At 49.5% G+C, this 17,221-nt stretch overlaps 1 protein-coding gene across 1 annotated transcript in view; it reads right to left on the bottom strand.

Moving 5' to 3' along the window:
* Nucleotides 1–15,167, bottom strand: part of SCLY (selenocysteine lyase) — a gene marked incomplete at its 5' end in the record, with an annotated part of 29,018 nt that extends 13,851 nt beyond the window's left edge. Inside the window, 4 exons of the mRNA XM_079924211.1 lie at nt 1,594–1,774; nt 6,192–6,292; nt 12,192–12,304; nt 15,079–15,167. Of these exons, the coding sequence (XP_079780337.1) occupies nt 1,594–1,774; nt 6,192–6,292; nt 12,192–12,304; nt 15,079–15,167 (484 nt within the window). The remainder of the gene's footprint in view (nt 1–1,593; nt 1,775–6,191; nt 6,293–12,191; nt 12,305–15,078) is intronic.
* Between the last annotated feature and the right edge of the window lie 2,054 nt (nt 15,168–17,221).

Here is a 17,221-nt window from a genome sequence, read left to right as displayed (position 1 = left end):
ATCGTACACTTCAAACGGGTGAAGAGTATCATACGTGAGTTCCGTCTCCATAAAGCTGACATATATAGTAAAAAACAACAACAGCAACAATTGGACAGTGTGGAGGTGGAGGGGTGTGAGACAGTTGAGGTCAAGTCCCCGTTTTATACCAGGGAGTCAACAAATAGATGCTTGAGTTAATAAACTAAGAAATGGAGATTATGTGTGTAAGTTATTAAGTATTAACGTGGAAGTAATTAAAGTGATAATGCCACAACCACGAGAAAACCTGAAGGCAGACTTGAGGGGCGGCTGCCTCTGAGGAGCCAGACTGGGGGCGGCGGGGAAGAGCCTCCACTTTACAGCAATGCTCGAAGCCCTTCTGTGATCTTTAGGTGCGCGTCTATTCTTTGTAAAAACGTGTACAATTTTAAACAAGAGGCAAAATGTAACAGCAACCAATAACAATGTATTAAGTTGCCCTTCCCTGTACCTGAGACACAGAAAAAAAGGCACCAGGGATTAAAAGGAAGGACAGTTTAAACAAGAAAGTTGGACCTGACTGTTTTTTAGTTAGAGTGGTGCATAAAGAGAAAAACCTTTCCAGTGGTCAAAGGGGAAAAGTGGTAACAAGGCTCACAGTCAAACCGAGCAGTTCTGGCACACTCCTTTATCTTTTTTTTTTTTTTTTTTTTTTTGCGGTACGTGGGCCTCTCACTGTTGCGGCCTCTCCCGTTGCGGAGCACAGGCTCCGGACGCGCAGGCTCAGCGGCCATGGCTCACGGGCCCAGCCGCTCCGCGGCATGTGGGATCTTCCCGGACCGGGGCACGAACCCGTGTCCCCTGCATCGGCAGGCGGACTCCCAACACTGCGCCACCAGGGAAGCCATCCTTTACCTTTAAGATAAGAACACTCTCGTCTGCCTCCCCTTCAGGTTTCCAGGCAGATAAGGTAAGAAGGCAAATGCTTCGTAGAAAACCAGACTTATTCCAAGGAGAGGTCAACCCTGGCTGTCTTGGGAAAAATGTCTCTTACGTTTCCAAAAGCTAGTATCTATACCCTGTGTCTTGAGATGTCACATCACAGGACATGTGAAAGGACCAGAAGTAGCCAGGGCCACTGCCACTGCTGGGCAGAGGCTCCACCTGCCCCTCAGACTGCCTGGCCAGGTGCATCTCCCGATGGGGCCCCAGCACCCCCCCACCTCTGCTCCCCCCACCCCGGGAGGCCCTCACCTTCTCTCTGCTGAGATAACAGGCTCCCAGCAGGGGTGCACTTATTCTTGTTTTTACCACCAGAACTCGATGTCTACTGGGTCCACTTTCTTTCTACCACAGGGAGTGCAAGCCAAGATTCAATCATTAAAATCGAACAACGAGAAGCACGGGCTAGCATCTATAGGCATGCTATTAGATGTGCACGGATGTATCATGTACAAGAGTCTGACGTCTCATGCGGTGATGAACGACCAGTTCCACGCACTGGTGATTGATTTCTCCCTCAGAGAAAATCTGGAAGGACAGGCCTCGTAACCTTCGCCCCTGGGCACAGCCAGGCAGCCCAAGCGCCAGAGGGCCCCCGGGTCGCCGCACCTCAGCCAGCTGCCCACTCACCCGCCACTTGTTCTTCCACCAGGTGCTCCAGGGGCAGGCGGATGGAGTCGTGTTCCACGGTGCAGGTGATGATGTGAGGCAGGGCCCCCTCCACTGGGCTGGGACGCTCGGCCGTGTCCCCCACTGCGGCATGGATTTTGTGGAAATGTTTCACCACAGAATGGATTACTAAATTATTTGACTGCAGAGACAGAGCAGAAAAATCATTTACGAAAACTATGCTAAGGGGAGACTCAGAGTAACAATCTCTCTCATTTGTAGTTCCCTTTGTAGCTAACATTTAAAAAGAAAACAACCAAATAGAAAAACGGTCTCAAAGAAAACCAGCTCCTGAGCTGCACCTTCTCAAAGGCCGAACTACAAAGATTTGGGGGTTTTCAACTTTCAAAAATGTCAGAATTCGTTTCCGGTGGATTATGCAGGCTTTTTGTTAAGCAACATTATGCATTTAAAAAATTTCCTAAATCTGTCAAGAAAGAATATTTTGCCCAGGCACCCATCGCTGGTGGGAATGTGAGCTGGCACGACCTCTGTTAAGGGCCATCTGGCATATCTATCAAACAGGCCCTCTGACCCAGGAAGTCTAGTTCTTGGACTTGACCCTACAGCTACACCTGCACAGAAGCAAAATGATGCATGTAAACGGCTACCGGTTAAGTGTACAATGACGTAACAGCAAAACCTTAGGAAACCCTTCAACGTCTATCCATAGGGGCTTGTTCGGTGGACACCGAGCAGAGGTAGAAGCATGGGGGAACGCCCTAAGGGCTGATGCCAGAGATCTCAAGGCACTTGTTGAATGAAAACAGGTAGCGGGCACTATATGCAGTATCACACCACTTGTATAAAAAGGGCGAGAAACATACACATTTGCTTATACATCCCCCAAACCCTTGAAGAGGTAGAAAGGGAAGGAGAAAAGAATATATAAATCTACACACTTAATCTGTTTTTAAGGCAAAGGCTATCTCTGCAGGACTCGACAGAAACTACTACTGGTCTCCTGTAGGGAGAGGAAGTGGGTAACTGAGGGGATAGGTGGGAGATTTTTGTTTTTAAGGACCTTTTCTCTTACTGCTAAATACAACATACACACAGGAAAGTGTATGAAACAGAAATGTAAGTTTCATGAGAAAGTATGTCAGTGAAGGCCTGAGTAACCGTGACCTGGGTCAAGACGAAAACAGGACCCACACCAGGGAACACCTCACACACGCCCTCAATCACTGCCCCACCCCCATGCCAGCTACCTCCACGCTGATTCGCATGGTAATCATTTCCTTGCTTTTCTTTATGCTTTTCCTCCCTAGGTAAGGATCCCTAAGTGATTTTGCTAATTTTGCCTCTTTTTGACCTGCAAATGAATGGAATTGGACTGAATTAATTTTTTCTCAACTGAAGATCCCACCTATTCGTGTGTCTGAAGGCGCCGCCCAGCGGGAAGGCGGTAGCTGCTGCTTGTCGGGTGCTGAGGAACCCACACGCGGTCAGCCGGTGCTCAGAGGACTTGAAAGGCACTGAGAGCCCAAAAGGTGGCCCTGATGGAGGACCAGGCGGCCGACGGCAGGGCTCACCCAGGTCTGAGACGCAGCAAACCAGATGAAGGGGAGGAGACGGCCAGGATGGAAGGCTGGATGTGTCCCTCTGAAGGTGGATGGCCCTTTAAAGCCCCAGGTCACCCCCTCGCAGAAAACACAGCGACTCCTGGTCCGGAAAGGAGGGCCTTCGGGGGCCGCACACCTCAGGTCAAACCTGAGCCAACCCACCGTGAACGCGACGAAGGTGCCTGGGCCCCTCCCATGGGCCGCCTCCACCTGCAGGTACCAAAGGGCACAGGACTCCACGCTGAGCGCCCAGGTGGCACTGGGAGCACAGCAGCCTCTGTCGGAACCGGTCAGTCGCAACTAAAAACGTACCACGTGCCCCCAGGCCCCTCAGCACCTGGCCCCAGGCAAGACCAGGACGGCCCACAGGGCAGCAGGGGCGGCCCCTTGCGGGGCACCAGGAGTCTGGTCCTGGGGGGTGGTCGGTGCCCAGGGGCCTGGCGGCAGCTCCCATCCTCTCTGGCCAGCTTGGCTCGGCCCGGGCCCGGCTCAGCATAGCCGCTGGCTGACGCCCGCCGCTCCACACTCACGATCCCTCCGCGCTGCTGCTGCAGGGGACTGTGTGGTACCCTTCCACCCGGGACTGCATCAGAGGTGTGAATATCGGTCCATGCTATTTGCAGGGACATCTGCGTTGTCGCCAGTCTCTCCTGCCTGCCCCTGCTGCCCACGTGCCCCCTTCTTCTATGGTACGTACCTGAGAGGAGCTGCTGGCTGATGGGGTGGCGTGGCCTCGACTTCACGAGGTGATGCCCACCCACCTTCCAGAACGGTTTCCAGCCTACACTCCTGCCAGCACCGTGCGTGCTCGCTGCTGTGCATCCTTTGTCAACACTTCTTGTCGTTGGACTTCTTAATTGTTACCATCCTGATGGGTGGGCAGAGGCAACCCATGTTGTTGTTTACCCTTGTATTCTGATCACTTCATGAGGCTGAGTACCTTCTCCCACGTAGAAACCACATGGGTTTCTCTGTGAAGTGCATATTCACTTTTCTCGCCCATTTTTCTACCATCTTCACCCACTGTCAGGCTGGTCTTCTGATTTCCTTCAGGGTTTTCTGATGAACTACAAATTGTTTAGTGGTGGTGGTGGTGGTAGAATTTATCGACCTTTTCTTTTATGATTAAAGTTTTCTGTATTTTATCTAAGAAATCCATCTCTCCAACATCACAAAGGCCAGGCCTTGTCACGTGACAAGGACCCATCCAGGTATGGCCCTGTTTCGGGCCTCGTGTCTCTCCTGCCCTAAGACCGTCTGCCTTAATTAGTAGAACAATTCACGGTGTTCTTAATCTTGAAGATTTGGCTATTCTTGGCATTGTGTATTTCCATATAAATTAGTTTGCAAATTCCATCAGAAAAGAGTCAGAATCTTGACTGAAGTTGCTTTGAATCTACAGATCAATCTGGAAAGAGCTGACGTATTTATCACACTGAGTCTTCCCATCTGTGAACACGGTATACGCTGCATTTATTTAGAACTTCTTCGAAGGCTCTCGGTAATGTTTCTATTCCTTTCCCAACGTGTGTGTGCGGGTGTCTTACAAAAGCTTTTTTACTAGATTTATTTCCTAAGAATTTGATATTTTTTGGTGCTCTGGTAAATACCTGTTTGTTGCTGGTACATAAAAATACAATTGATTTTTTTATTAATAACTTTGCTGCATTTACTTACTGACTCTAATAATCTAGCTGCAGATTCTCCTGGTTTTTTATGTGGACAGTCACATCACCTGTGGATGACCTTCTTCTCCAATAAGAAAATGAGATGGTGAGAATTACTGAGTAGAGACCTTGACTTCATCACATGGTCACGGAGTATCTTCTATCCATTTAAAAATAAGTACCTTTGAAATCGGGTCAAACCTCAAACTCTTTTTTTTTTTTTTAAATTGAAGTAGAGTTGATTTACAATGTTGTGTTAGTTTCAGGTGCACAGCAAAGTGATTCCATGATATATATGTTCTTTTTCAGATTCTCTTCCATTACAGATTATTACCAGACACTGAACATAGTTCCCTGTGCTATACAGTAGGTCCTTGTTGGTTGTCTATTTTATATAAAGCAGTGTGTATCTGTTAATCCCAAATTCCTAATTTATCTCTCCCCTGTTTCCCCTTTGATAACCCTTAGTTTGTTTGCTGTGTCTGTGAGTCTATTTGTTTTGTAAATAAGTTCATTTATATCATTTTTTTAAGGTTCCACATATAAGTAATATCACATTATATTTGTCTTTCTGTCTGACTTACTTCACTCAGTATGACAATCTCTAGGTCCATCCATGTTGCTGCAAATGGCATTATTTCATTCTTTGTTTATGGCTGAGTAATATTCCATTGTGTATATATATATATATATATATGTACCACATCTTGATCCATTCATCTGTCCATGGACATTCAGGTTGTTCCCATGTCTTGGTTATTGTAAATAGTGCTGCTATCAACATTGGGGTGCATGTATCTTTTCGAATTAGAGTTTTTGTCTTTTCCAGATGTATGCCCAGGAGTGGGATTGCTGGGTCATACGGCAGTTCTATTTTTAGTTTTTTAAGGAACCTCCATACTGTTCTCCATAGTGGCTGCACCAATTTACATTCCTACCAACAATGTAGAAGGGTCCTCTCTTCTCCACACCCTCTCTGCATTTATTATTTGTAGATGTTTTGATGATGGCCATTCTGACTGGAAACCTCACACTCTTAACAAGGTAAGCAACTTAGTGGGATTCGAAGGAATGATTACAGGCCAAAATGAAGGGGAAACTCTCTTTATTGAAATAGCAATGCAAAGCAAATTAATTTATACGTTATGTAACAAATATCCTACCAGCCCCCTGGAATTCACTTATAGGATAAATGTTGGCTAATTATATCAAGGACAAAGCATTACTCTTTCTTTAAAAAACAATAATACCAAGAGGCAGCCACCTTCTACTTTTTTAAAAAAATAATTTACAGCTAAAAGAACACGAGACTGTTGAGACTGTTTACCTCTGTGCCCCCGGAAGTGAAGATCATATCTTGAGGCCTCCCACCCATCATCTTGGCAAGGTTTTCCCGAGCTGCGTTGATAATCTCCTTGGCCTTCCTACCTTGAGGGACCAAAGTGGAAATTCATTAACTTTGCTTCACCAAGTCCAATCAACACATGTTTAAAAGAACAACCAGACATGAAGGAGTGAGAGATCTGAGTGGGCAGTTCTAAGACAAAACGTGCTCCACTAACGTGAGCTACAACCAGAAATCACTCGGCGAAGGGGCAGCTGTAAGATGTCAGCAAATCAGTGAAAACTACTGAGATTTCAGTAACTTAGTAAGAGCCAGAAACAAATATGGGAGAATGCCTGGGAACCCTAAAATTCCCTGAGACATGGTTTTCTTCTTACCGGATGCTACGGGAGAGGGGAAGCTGTGGCCATCTGCCTTGCTTCCCATCCGTCAAGACAGGAGAATGAAAGGATGGAATAATTTGCTTAAGATCACACTGCAAAACAACACAAATCAGCAAAAATAGAACTTGTGACTCCTCGACACAAAGCCCAGTGCCATGTCATACTGCCAGTCCCCTAGGGAATGAGAAAGGCCACCGCCTCAGGGACACGTTTGCCTTCAAACAGCTGCTAGGAGCCCAGCGACTCCCAGTTTCACTGGAGAGCAGGAAAACAGGAACCAAACTTCATGCAGCAGAGAAAGAAAGGCTCTGGGGTGGGAATTCTGAAAAGTTTGATAGCCATTTTGAGTCTGCAGACCAGTAGACTCCAAACTTTTTTGACTATTCAGTCCTATTTATAAAAAAACTTTTTTGAGCAGGTACCACTAAAATAAACAAATAAATAATAAAACATACGTAAAAACAGAAATGTAAAAAGATGTGGTAAAAATAAATATACAAAGTAATCCACACGCTCCTTAAGACTATTGCGTAGGTTCTAATTACAAACAATGAAGGTCTGGGGTGTCTAGGAAACCCAGTCCTTTCAACCAGTGATACTTTAAAAGACTGCAGTAAATGTCAGTCAGTTTGGCAGGACCCCGGCCTGGTCCGCTGTTAGCTCCTCCTGAGTGCCGCTCAAAGCCCGTCCACCAGCTCACGGCCCACTCTTCTTCCAGGATTCTGCTGAGAAGCCCCCTCTGAGGGGATGCTGGGCTGATCCCACAGCAGCAGGTCCCCTGCCCATGCCCCACTGCCCTTCCCAGGACAATCGGGTGGCCCATGTGGCGTGTAGCCCCCAGAGCCTGTTTCGATGTGCCTGTAGACCTTCATATAAGCATTTCACAGGGTTTTCTTTTTCCTTTTCAAAAATGGGTTTCATAATTTACAAACTGGTTTGCAAAAACTTCCCTTTCCACTTATCGATCAGTCTTGGAGACCCTTCTACACAAGGATTCGGGAGGCTACCTCACCACCGTGATGTACCTATTGGAACGGCTAAAATGAAGAGACTGGCCAGTCCAAGTGGTCAGGAGGATGTGGAGAAAACGAAACTCTCATTCACATCAGTGGAAACAGAAACTGGTACAAGCACTTTGGAGACAGCACAGCAGTTCCTTAGGAAGTCAAACTTACACCTCCCATCTGACCCTGCCGTTCTGCTCCTAGGTGTTTAGGGTAAACAGTGTTTACCCAAGAAAAAAGAAGGTGATGTCCACAACTTGTACATCAACATACGCCCAAAATGCCAACCCAGACCTTGTTCTGGACGCCACTCACCCTACCTGGATGTCCAACAGGCATCTGAAACTACACACATTCAAAGCTGGATGTCCGGGGGCTTCCCTGGTGGTGCAGTGGTTAAGAATCTGCCTGCCAAGGCAGGGGACACGGGTTCAAGCCCTGGTCTGGGAAGATCCCACACGCCGCTGAGCAACTAAGCCCGTGCGCCACAACTACCGAGCCTGCGCTCTAGAGCCCGCAAGCCACAACTACTGAAGCGTGCACGCCTAGAGCCCGTGCTCTGCAACAAGAGAAACCACCGCAATGAGAAGCCCGCGCACTGCAACGAAGAGTAGCCCCCGCTCGCCGCAACTAGAGAAAGCCCACGCGCCGCAACTAGAGAAAGTCCGTGCAGCAATGAAGACCCAACGCAGCCAAAAATAAATAAATAATAAATTTGAAAACAAAAACGAACAAAGCTGAATGCCTGCCTCCCTCCCCTCAAACTGGCTCCTTTCTCAAAGGCTCCCAGCCTTTCCTTTCTCAGTAAGTAAACGGCATCTCAGTCCTTCCAGGGGACCAGGGTGAAAGCCCCTGTCTTTCTCCTACCCCATCACCCAACCCATTATCAAGTCCTGTAGGATGTGCCGTCAAAAATATCCAGAATCCAACCCCCCCCCCGCCCCAGCCACCAGCTGAGTCAAGGCCACGGCTGGGATATTCCCCTGGCATGACCCCAACTCCACGGACCCCACTGTGGTCCATTCTCCACAAAGTGGCCAAAGTAATGCCTTGAAAACCTAACAATTCTTTGTGCTCTGTGCTTTCCCCTCACCGGGAACAATGCTCGGCACACAGTAGGTACTCACCCAATATTGGTTAAATCACCTGTGTTCAAAGTGTGGTCTGGGGAGCTCTGGGGGTCCACAAAGTCAAAACTATCTTCATAATAATACTGAGACATCATTTGCCTTTTTTACACCCATTTTCTCACAGGTATATAAGGAAGCCCTCCAGAGGCTACGTGATGTGAATATTGCAATGGACTGGATACAGAGCCAGGTATGGGACCCAAACGTCTTCTATTTATCCAGACCCTGAAGATTTTCAAACATGTACAACAGTGCCATTCTTCTCACTAAATTTGTTCTGCTTTGGAAAAGATAGTTTCTTTTTCATAAAAAAAAAGTTAACATGTAATGGATTCATTATTGTTACCTTTAATGAATAGATACGTATCTATTTAAAGTGTTTTAGTGTTAAGCTCTGATATGGCAAATATCTACAGACAAAGCATGCATAAGCAGAGGCTCTTTGGGGTCCTTAATACGTTTCCAGAGTGTGGGGTCTCACGAGTGACCTCAGTTATGTCACCCCTCTGCTCAGGCCCTCCAGACGCACTCCACTCCAGGCCCACGAGAGCCAGCCCTCACCTCCCAGTGGCCTCCACAGCCCAGCGTGGCACTGCCCCCAAACCCCTGGGACCCCCAAACCCCCTGCTGTCACCCACAGCCCTCTGCCTGCAGTGCCTCCCCAGGTGTCCCCTCCTCATGTCTGCAAACGTACGTCATCCGAGAGTAGGGTCATCCTCCGTGAAGCGGGGCCCCTCCCCCAGACTGTGTGCCCTTTATCGGCTTCACTGCTCCCCACAGGGCTCTGTCCACCTCACACACCTGCAACTGTAACTGCCCTGCCTGCTGCCCCTCACAAGAGCAGGACCTTTGTCTGTTGGCTGCCCCACCCACCAGGCACAGAGTAAGCGCCCTCCAGGCAAGCTGAGTGGACGACTCACGGGGGAGGACTGAAGCCCTTGAAGGTGAGCCCCAGACACCTGGGGAAAAGGCCCTAGGGAATCCCTGACAGCAGCAGGAGGGGTAATGGTGGGAAAACCCCAGAACCCAGGGCTAGGAGAGCTGGGTTCCATCTGGGGACCAGCCCGAGATGCTGCAGGCCGCTGGCCCACTCTGAGAGCGGACGCCCTCAGCTGTGAACCTGAGCCCCGATCCCCACCCACCATGCAGGTTCTCACTAATAAGAAAAGTGGGTGCGTGCGAGAGCACCGTCAACCTAACTCACTGTACACACAGTGACACCCTCGCCGCATTGAGGCACCCACCAGTGCTGGGGGGTGAGCTGGGGAACGTCATAGCACGGCGTGTGTACTGCCGTGTCAGCTAAGAAAGAGTTCTGAAGAGACAAAAGCTTGGCTTTAGTAAAGTTTTCTTCTCATTACACTAGGCATGCTGATTGTAGAAGAACTAAATACCATGATACAAAAAGAAAGTACTCAAAACCTCCTGCCATCCCGCTACTCCAAGATAACTGCGGTGGGAGCATCTGGTGCGCGTCCCATCTGCGTCGGGGCTGCCCTTGCTGCCACTCTGCCTCCCTACCACGGAGGCATTTTCAGCTGGAACACATCTTAATTAAGGCCACATTTAAATGAAGAAAGCCTTAGATGAGTTAAGAATTTAGAGCCCATTTCCCAACTTCCACTGCAACCGAAATGCCAACGCGTGGCCATGGGACCAACCTCTGGCAATGGGCTACAGGCCAGAGTGGTACTTGCAACTTCCAGAAGTGTCTCTGAAGGACTCAGGCAGCCCTTTCTCCTCCTCTTTCTCTCCGTCCCACAGGCCGGACTGCTTACATGATGGCTTGAGCTGCAGCAGCCATCTTGACCCCAAGGGGCAGGTGCACGTTAAAGATGGAAGAAGCTCTAAGATAGAAGGAGCTGCATCTCTGGTAGTGGCTGAGCAGCCACGTGGGCCCTGGACCGTGAGAGAAATAAATTTCAAGCTGTTTAATCTCCAGGTATTTGGGAGTTTCTCACAGCAAAACTATACACCTGTCATACTTGCTCTACGTAATTTTTTCTTGGGTGGTGGGCAGGGGAATCAATCACACAGCACGTTTATAACGTGCATTTTCCACTTGGGCCAAATGCTGCAACTCTCCTCCTAGGTCGTCGGTACAGTCCACACCATTGCTTTAAGGGCGACCAGAACTCACGCCAGGGCCTCTGCCCACTTATGTGATCCATCCGTGACTGATGGACACTGAGGCTATAAGCGAGGTAGTAAAAAACATCTCGGGTTTCTGAACTCTGCCCACACCGCCTTAATATTGGCCTTAAAACAGATTACCCTCCAAGGGATTATTATCATTATTAAATCATAATATTGTGAAAATAATTAAACCATTCTACCATACAGGTGGTTTTTTCTTTCTTTCCTTTTTTTTTTTCTTTTCCATTTCTACCTGAGTGTCAACAGAGAATTACTGCAATGCATTTTTAGTTATGGTTCTTAATTTGTGGAAACAAAGGCTGTCAAGGCAACATGCAATCCACAGACAGACAGGCGTCATCAGGTCGAGAAGGGTTATTTCTCCCTGAGGGTTATTCCTAAATTTCTTCATGATAAATGCTTTTTATTAGCACTTGACTGTTCTCTGGATTCTCCAGTTTTATGCGTCAGAAACTTCAGTTTCACTAGAGGAAAGATTAGCTACAAGGCAACGTCCAGAAGATTAGCCAGAATACATGTATGAGATAAACCAACAACAAAGTTAATGAATGACTAGTATCTGATTTTGCAAAAGCTTTTAGTTATCAAGCTGTGAAGCTCTGAATAAGCAAACCGACATGAAAACCCACAAGTCTATAAATTTGTACACAGGTGTTGCTAAATCCTAGGGCGTGGCAGTAGTCTCAAAGTTACTTTAGTTCATCAGTGATCCACAGTTAAGATAGTTTATCTTCATTATCCCTGAGAAAGCATTAAATAAGAAGACACAGCTTCAGCTCACTGTCTGAAAGACACAACGTGACTCTGCCATGTGACTCCTGATTTGAAGCAAATTCTTTTCCAAGACCGCCAATTTAATGCTCTACATTAAAACAAGAATAAACGAGAAACATATAAGAATATTTATAATTGAAGAATTTGAAAGTAATTTTTATTTTTAAAAAAAGACCAGGATTCTATGTGATCCTGATGTTGTAAAAGATCTATTTTGCAAATTTTGTAACAGTCGACTGAGACAGATACGTGACAGGGTTTTAATAGGTACTGTCACTACAAACAATTCTTAATAAGACAGCTTTTGCATCTGGGAAAGGACGACAGGAGAGTATGTTAAAGATGAAAGATTATGGTATCAACAAGGCTCAAATTTGGACTTCTCAGGAAAAAACTACCCAAAATTACAGCTAAAGATTTGCAGTTAACAGAAAATCTATTCAAAACCGAGTCATCCCATGTGGGATTCTCTAATTTCTCTAAGAGCACCTCTGCCCCCCACGTCTCTGATCTGCGTGTGTCTTCTAGAATTACCTGCCGCGTAAGGGCTGCTGGGATTTCCCCAGGCTTCCTGCATGGCTTCAGTCATGGCCTGGATGACCTCCGGCTCCAGGGGGGTGGTTGCATTATAGTCCATATACACTTTCCTGCTGGAGAGAAAATAAAGACGTGCCTATTAGGGAAAAGAAGGTGAGATCTGGAAACACAGCTGCACCCTGTCTATCGTAGCAACAGGAGCAAATAGTTCAAGGTCGGGGTGCTTCTCTGCATTTACATGTGCCGGATGCTACAAGCTCAGAAATTTCCACATCTTCATTACTTATGGAAAATGTATACATGTTTTCCAACCATCTATCAATAGTATTTGCTAGTTTCCTTTATCACTGTTAGGAAATTGTCCCTTTGGACTTTCAAAACTTTTTTCCACCGCTTGGTAGGAGGGGTGGTGCGCTGGGCCTGGGCTACCTACCTGACTCCGACCTTCCTCCTGAGGGAAGCAGGGGAACCTTGCAGTCCCAGGGAGCCGCACATTCCTCAGGGCTTTTTCCCTGGTTTTTCAACTTCACCACTTCACCAGTAGTTTTCCTTTATTTCCCTGCAGTGCCTGCGATGGCGTGAGGCTCGGGTGATCTAGGCGCCCACTGCTCCCCCTCTCTCCCCTCTGCCTCCCCTGAGATGCAGTCTCCTCTGCGGGGTGGGGGGCATGTGCAGGCTTCTCCTCCCTTTGCACTTTCCGTTTTCTTTGCCTAGAATGACCACACTGACACCCCCACCTTACTTTTTAGGTCTTTGCTCCAACTTGACCTTCTTGTGAGGCAAACTGGGCTCTAAATAAAATTGCAGCCACCCATGCCCTCCTCCCCAGGGCTGTGCCCCCTGGCACCCCGTTTCTCCAAGGCACCCCATCATCTAACACACTAGACTTGCTCCTTGTTTATTCTCTGTCTCAACAGAAAGTAACAGAACAGCAGCTCCACAAGCTCCCGTTTTCCTCCCAGCTCTGTCGCCAACACTGAGCACAACGGCCGGCGCAGAATAGGGGCTTGATTTATAAGGTGACAAATGTCACAGAAAGCGCACAGCCCCTGAAAGATCCCTAAGTGAAACTTATCTGTATATCTTTTTACCAGTACCAAAAACTTTCAGGAATATGTAATAGTAGGCAATCCTGCCAGATACCATTGATTATTTTACCTGACTTTAAAATCAGCAATAGCATTTAAACCAATCCACATGAAAATTCAAACACAATTACCAATGGTGGCTGTTGAAACACAGGTTCTTTAACCCACGGAGTGGTTTTTTTTGGCCGCGCCTTGCAGCATGTGGGATCTTAGTGCCCCAACCAGGGATCAAACCCATGGCCCCTGCAATGGAAGTGAGGACTCTTAACCACTGGACCACCAGGGAAGTCCCCCCCATGGAGTGTTTTAATGCAGCATCTTGTCTCTAAGATGCCCAAGCACAAGGCTTTGGGGCTTGGGAAGTCTGAGCAGCCATCCTTGGCCACCGGGGTATTAGGAATCCCTGGGTCCTGTTGAGTCTTAAATCTGCATGTGCCCCTAGCGCTGCTCTCACTTCCAATGGTAAGTATTCCAAAATGACTCAAACTACTAGTGACCACAGCTCTTCAATCTCCTGCTTGGCTGAGTTAATTCAAAGCTTGAATTTCAGAACACTTCAGACATTTCTCTGCCCCATTATTTGTTATTTCTTTAAAGTGCTATCAATATTGCACGGGAAAGCTAAACTTTATTAGGTTCATAACCAAAAAGAAAAAGGCATCACGAATCTCTTCTCCACTCGGTACATTTTCCCAGCTCCCTTTTCTCAGTTCCAAGCAAATGAGACCTAATGAAAGACATGGCAGATTTAGGCCTGGACCCACATTTTAAAGACACACACCCGTTCCTCACACTCAGAGAGGATTACCCCTCCTACCCAGAAAGTATTTAACAAATTCCTGGATTGAGGGTGAAGACTCACAAACAAACAAACAAAGATGCATTTCCCCCGCCCAAGGGAAGGTCCCAGCAGGCTGGAACAGCTCTGTGGGCTAGAGTGCCCCCCCGCCCCGTCTTCACCCCCACTCTGACAGGTGCTCAGGCCAGCAGCCTCGGGGCATCCGTCTTAACCCTACCTCTCCCATACTCGGAGGACGCATCAGCAACTACCGGGTTTATTCTCAGTACAAACCCTTCTCCCGCCACCCCTGCCATCACTGCGGTCCACACCGCCTCTCCCTCCTCGATTGTGACAAAACATTCCCAACTGGCTTCCCTGCTTCCTGCAACCCCTACTCCCTACAAAGCAGCCAGAAGGATTCCTTTAAAATGTAAAGTAGTAATTTGTAATATAATTAAATGACGTCACTCCACTCTCAAACCTCCAGGACACCCCAAGTCCTTCCTGGGCTCTGCGTCTCTGCTCGCGGACAGCTGCCCCAAGCCCCTCCGCTCCGCAGTCCTCACTGCCCTGGACCCCAAGGGCTCGTTCCTGCCCTCGGGGCCTTTGCTGCGGTTTCCTCTTCCCCGCGCGCTCGCTCCCAGAACTTGTGCGGCTCACACCTGGATGTCACTCAGGTTTTAGCCCAAGCGTCACCTCCCCGGAGCCCTTCGCAGGCCACGCCTCGCATCCGCTCGTCCTCCCAGCGCTCATCCCTGCTTTAGGCCTCCCGCGCGGACAGCCGGGCGGCGCTGCATCCCCGCGCGGACCCTCATGCCCGCGAGAGACCGGCCTGCTGGCGGCCCCTCTCCTGGAAGGACCCCTCCCCTGGAAAGTGACCACCAGCTGGCCGCCCCCTCCCTCGGGGAGTGACCACCGGCCGGCCGCCACCCTCAGACCTCGCCACGCGGCGCCTGGAGGGCTTCCTGGAGGAGGGCGCCGACGGCTTCCCCTGCCTTCCGCTCAAGGCGCGCACCTCTCCGGCGGGCTCTTCTCTGCTCGGCTGCCAGGCTGACTCGCCGCTCGCCCCTGCGCGTCCCTGCTCCGCGGCCCGGCCGCCTCCATCCCAAGCCCTCCCAGCCCGGCCGCCCCGGGCGCAGCCCCAACCGCCAGAGCATGTCACTGTCAGGAGCGCCACCGGGGGGGGGGGGGGGGGGGGGGGCGCGAGGGCCGGGGCGAGTCCGGATTGGCTGAGGTGCGCACTCCCAGCCAATCCTCGCGCTTCAGTGGCGCTCCGCCGGGAGGCGGGGCCCCGGCTGCGCGCCGTCTGGTGATGGGCTGGGGGCGGGGCTTCATGCGCGTCACAGGGGGCGTGGTCCCGGCGGCGGAGCGCGGGCGGAAAGGCTGTGAGCTGGCCCTTGGCGGTGAGCGGGTAGGCGGCACCGAGAGCGAGGGCGGCGGGGGCCCGGGGGCGACCGGGGAGCGAGGGGTCCGCGTGCTTCCGCCCGGCTGGAGCGGGAGCCCCGGTCCTCCGAGGCCGGCGGGCCACGCCCTGCGTCACCGCTCCCGGGGGGCTCCACCATGATCCGACCCTCTGCTTGGGTGACTTTGAGTGAAATTAGGGCTCATTGCCTGCGGGTGGATCTGAGGGGTCTGGAGTGGAGACTGTTACAGGAGCCAAGGCAAGACATGAGGAACACCAGGCCCGGGCGCAAAGCGCAGGAAAGATGGATCCGGGACAGATTTAGGGAACGGGGTCTGCTGAATGTGGGGTACGCGGGAGGGTGAGGGAGGAGGATGTTAGTCCCTTTACCCTGACAGGAAGGAGCCCCGGGATGGGGAAGGTGATGGGCTGAGTTTCCGACCTGTTGGTTTGTCTGAGAGGCAGCCAAATGGACATGTCTAGTGTATCCTGCCAACCATAACACAAGTCAGTTGCGAAAGCGGTGAGAGAGGGCAAAGATCCAGATGTTTGAATTCTAATGAAGCCACCCACCGTCTCTTGCCCTTTTGACAAAATAACAATTTCTAAGTTTAATTGAGCCCTGAGCATGTGTCAGGCACTGTTCCAAGCGCCTTTCCTGTATTCACTAGTTTCCTCTTGATAACACCCTTATCAAGTGGGTGCCTTTATCCCCACTTTATATATGAGCAAACTCAGGTACAGAAAAGGTCAGCATCTTGCCCAGGTTTACACGGGGAGTAATGGAGCCAGAATTTGAATGCAGGAATGCTTTGTCAAGAAATTGAATTTTAGGGCTTCCTTGGTGGCGCAGTGGTTGGGAGTCTGCCTGCCGATGCAGGGGACACGGGTTCGTACGGGTTCGTGCCCCGGTCGGGGAAGATCCCACATGCCGCAGAGCGGCTGGGCCCGTGAGCCATGGCCGCTGAGCCTGCGCATCCAGAGCCTGTGCTCCGCAGCGGGAGAGGCCACAGCAGTGAGAGGCCCATGTACCGCAAAAAAAAAAAAAAAAAAAAAAAGAAATTGAATTTTAATTGGATGTTTGTAGACTTGCTCAATTTTATCTCCTGTTGGGGTCCAGAAGAAGTTGTTTTTTTCCAGCTCTTCAAGTCTCCACATTCCTGGACTCCTTATTTCCTTTCATTCTTGCTTGCAAACCGAGCTCATTTCTTGCCAAATGCGGCCAGGAGCAAAGGACACACCAACATTTAAGAAGCAAATAGAGGGCTTCCCTGGTGGCCCAATGGTTAAGAATCCACTTGCCACGGGTCATGGGTTCGAGCCCTGGTCCAGGAAGATCCCACATGCCGCGGAGCAACTAAGCCCATGTGCCACAACTACTGAGCCTGCACTCTAGAGCCCGCGAGCCACAACTCCTGAAGCCCGGGCGCTTAGAACTGTGCTCTGCAACAAGAGAAGCCACCACAATGAGAAGCCCTCGCACCACAAGGAAGAGTAGCTCCTGCTCGCCGAACTAGAGAAAGCCCACGTGCAGCAACGAAGACCCAGCGCAGCCAAAATAAATAAATAAATTTTAAAAATACCCTTTCGAATTAAAATAATAATAATAAAGAAGCAAATAGATACACAGAAGCTCAAGGCCAGTGAAAAGAGGAGGAAAGGAAAGGGAATGAAGGAAGAGTGTCAAAATACAGAAGGTAGTGTAAGTGCAGCTGAGAGGAAATCTGAAGTATCTGCTGATACTCAGTAGTCAGTC

Source organism: Stenella coeruleoalba, assembly GCF_951394435.1.
Source record: "Stenella coeruleoalba genome assembly, chromosome: 6".
Taxonomy (NCBI): domain Eukaryota; kingdom Metazoa; phylum Chordata; class Mammalia; order Artiodactyla; family Delphinidae; genus Stenella; species Stenella coeruleoalba.
Note: the sequence above shows the minus strand (reverse complement) of the source record. Positions and strands in the feature narration are given on the sequence as shown.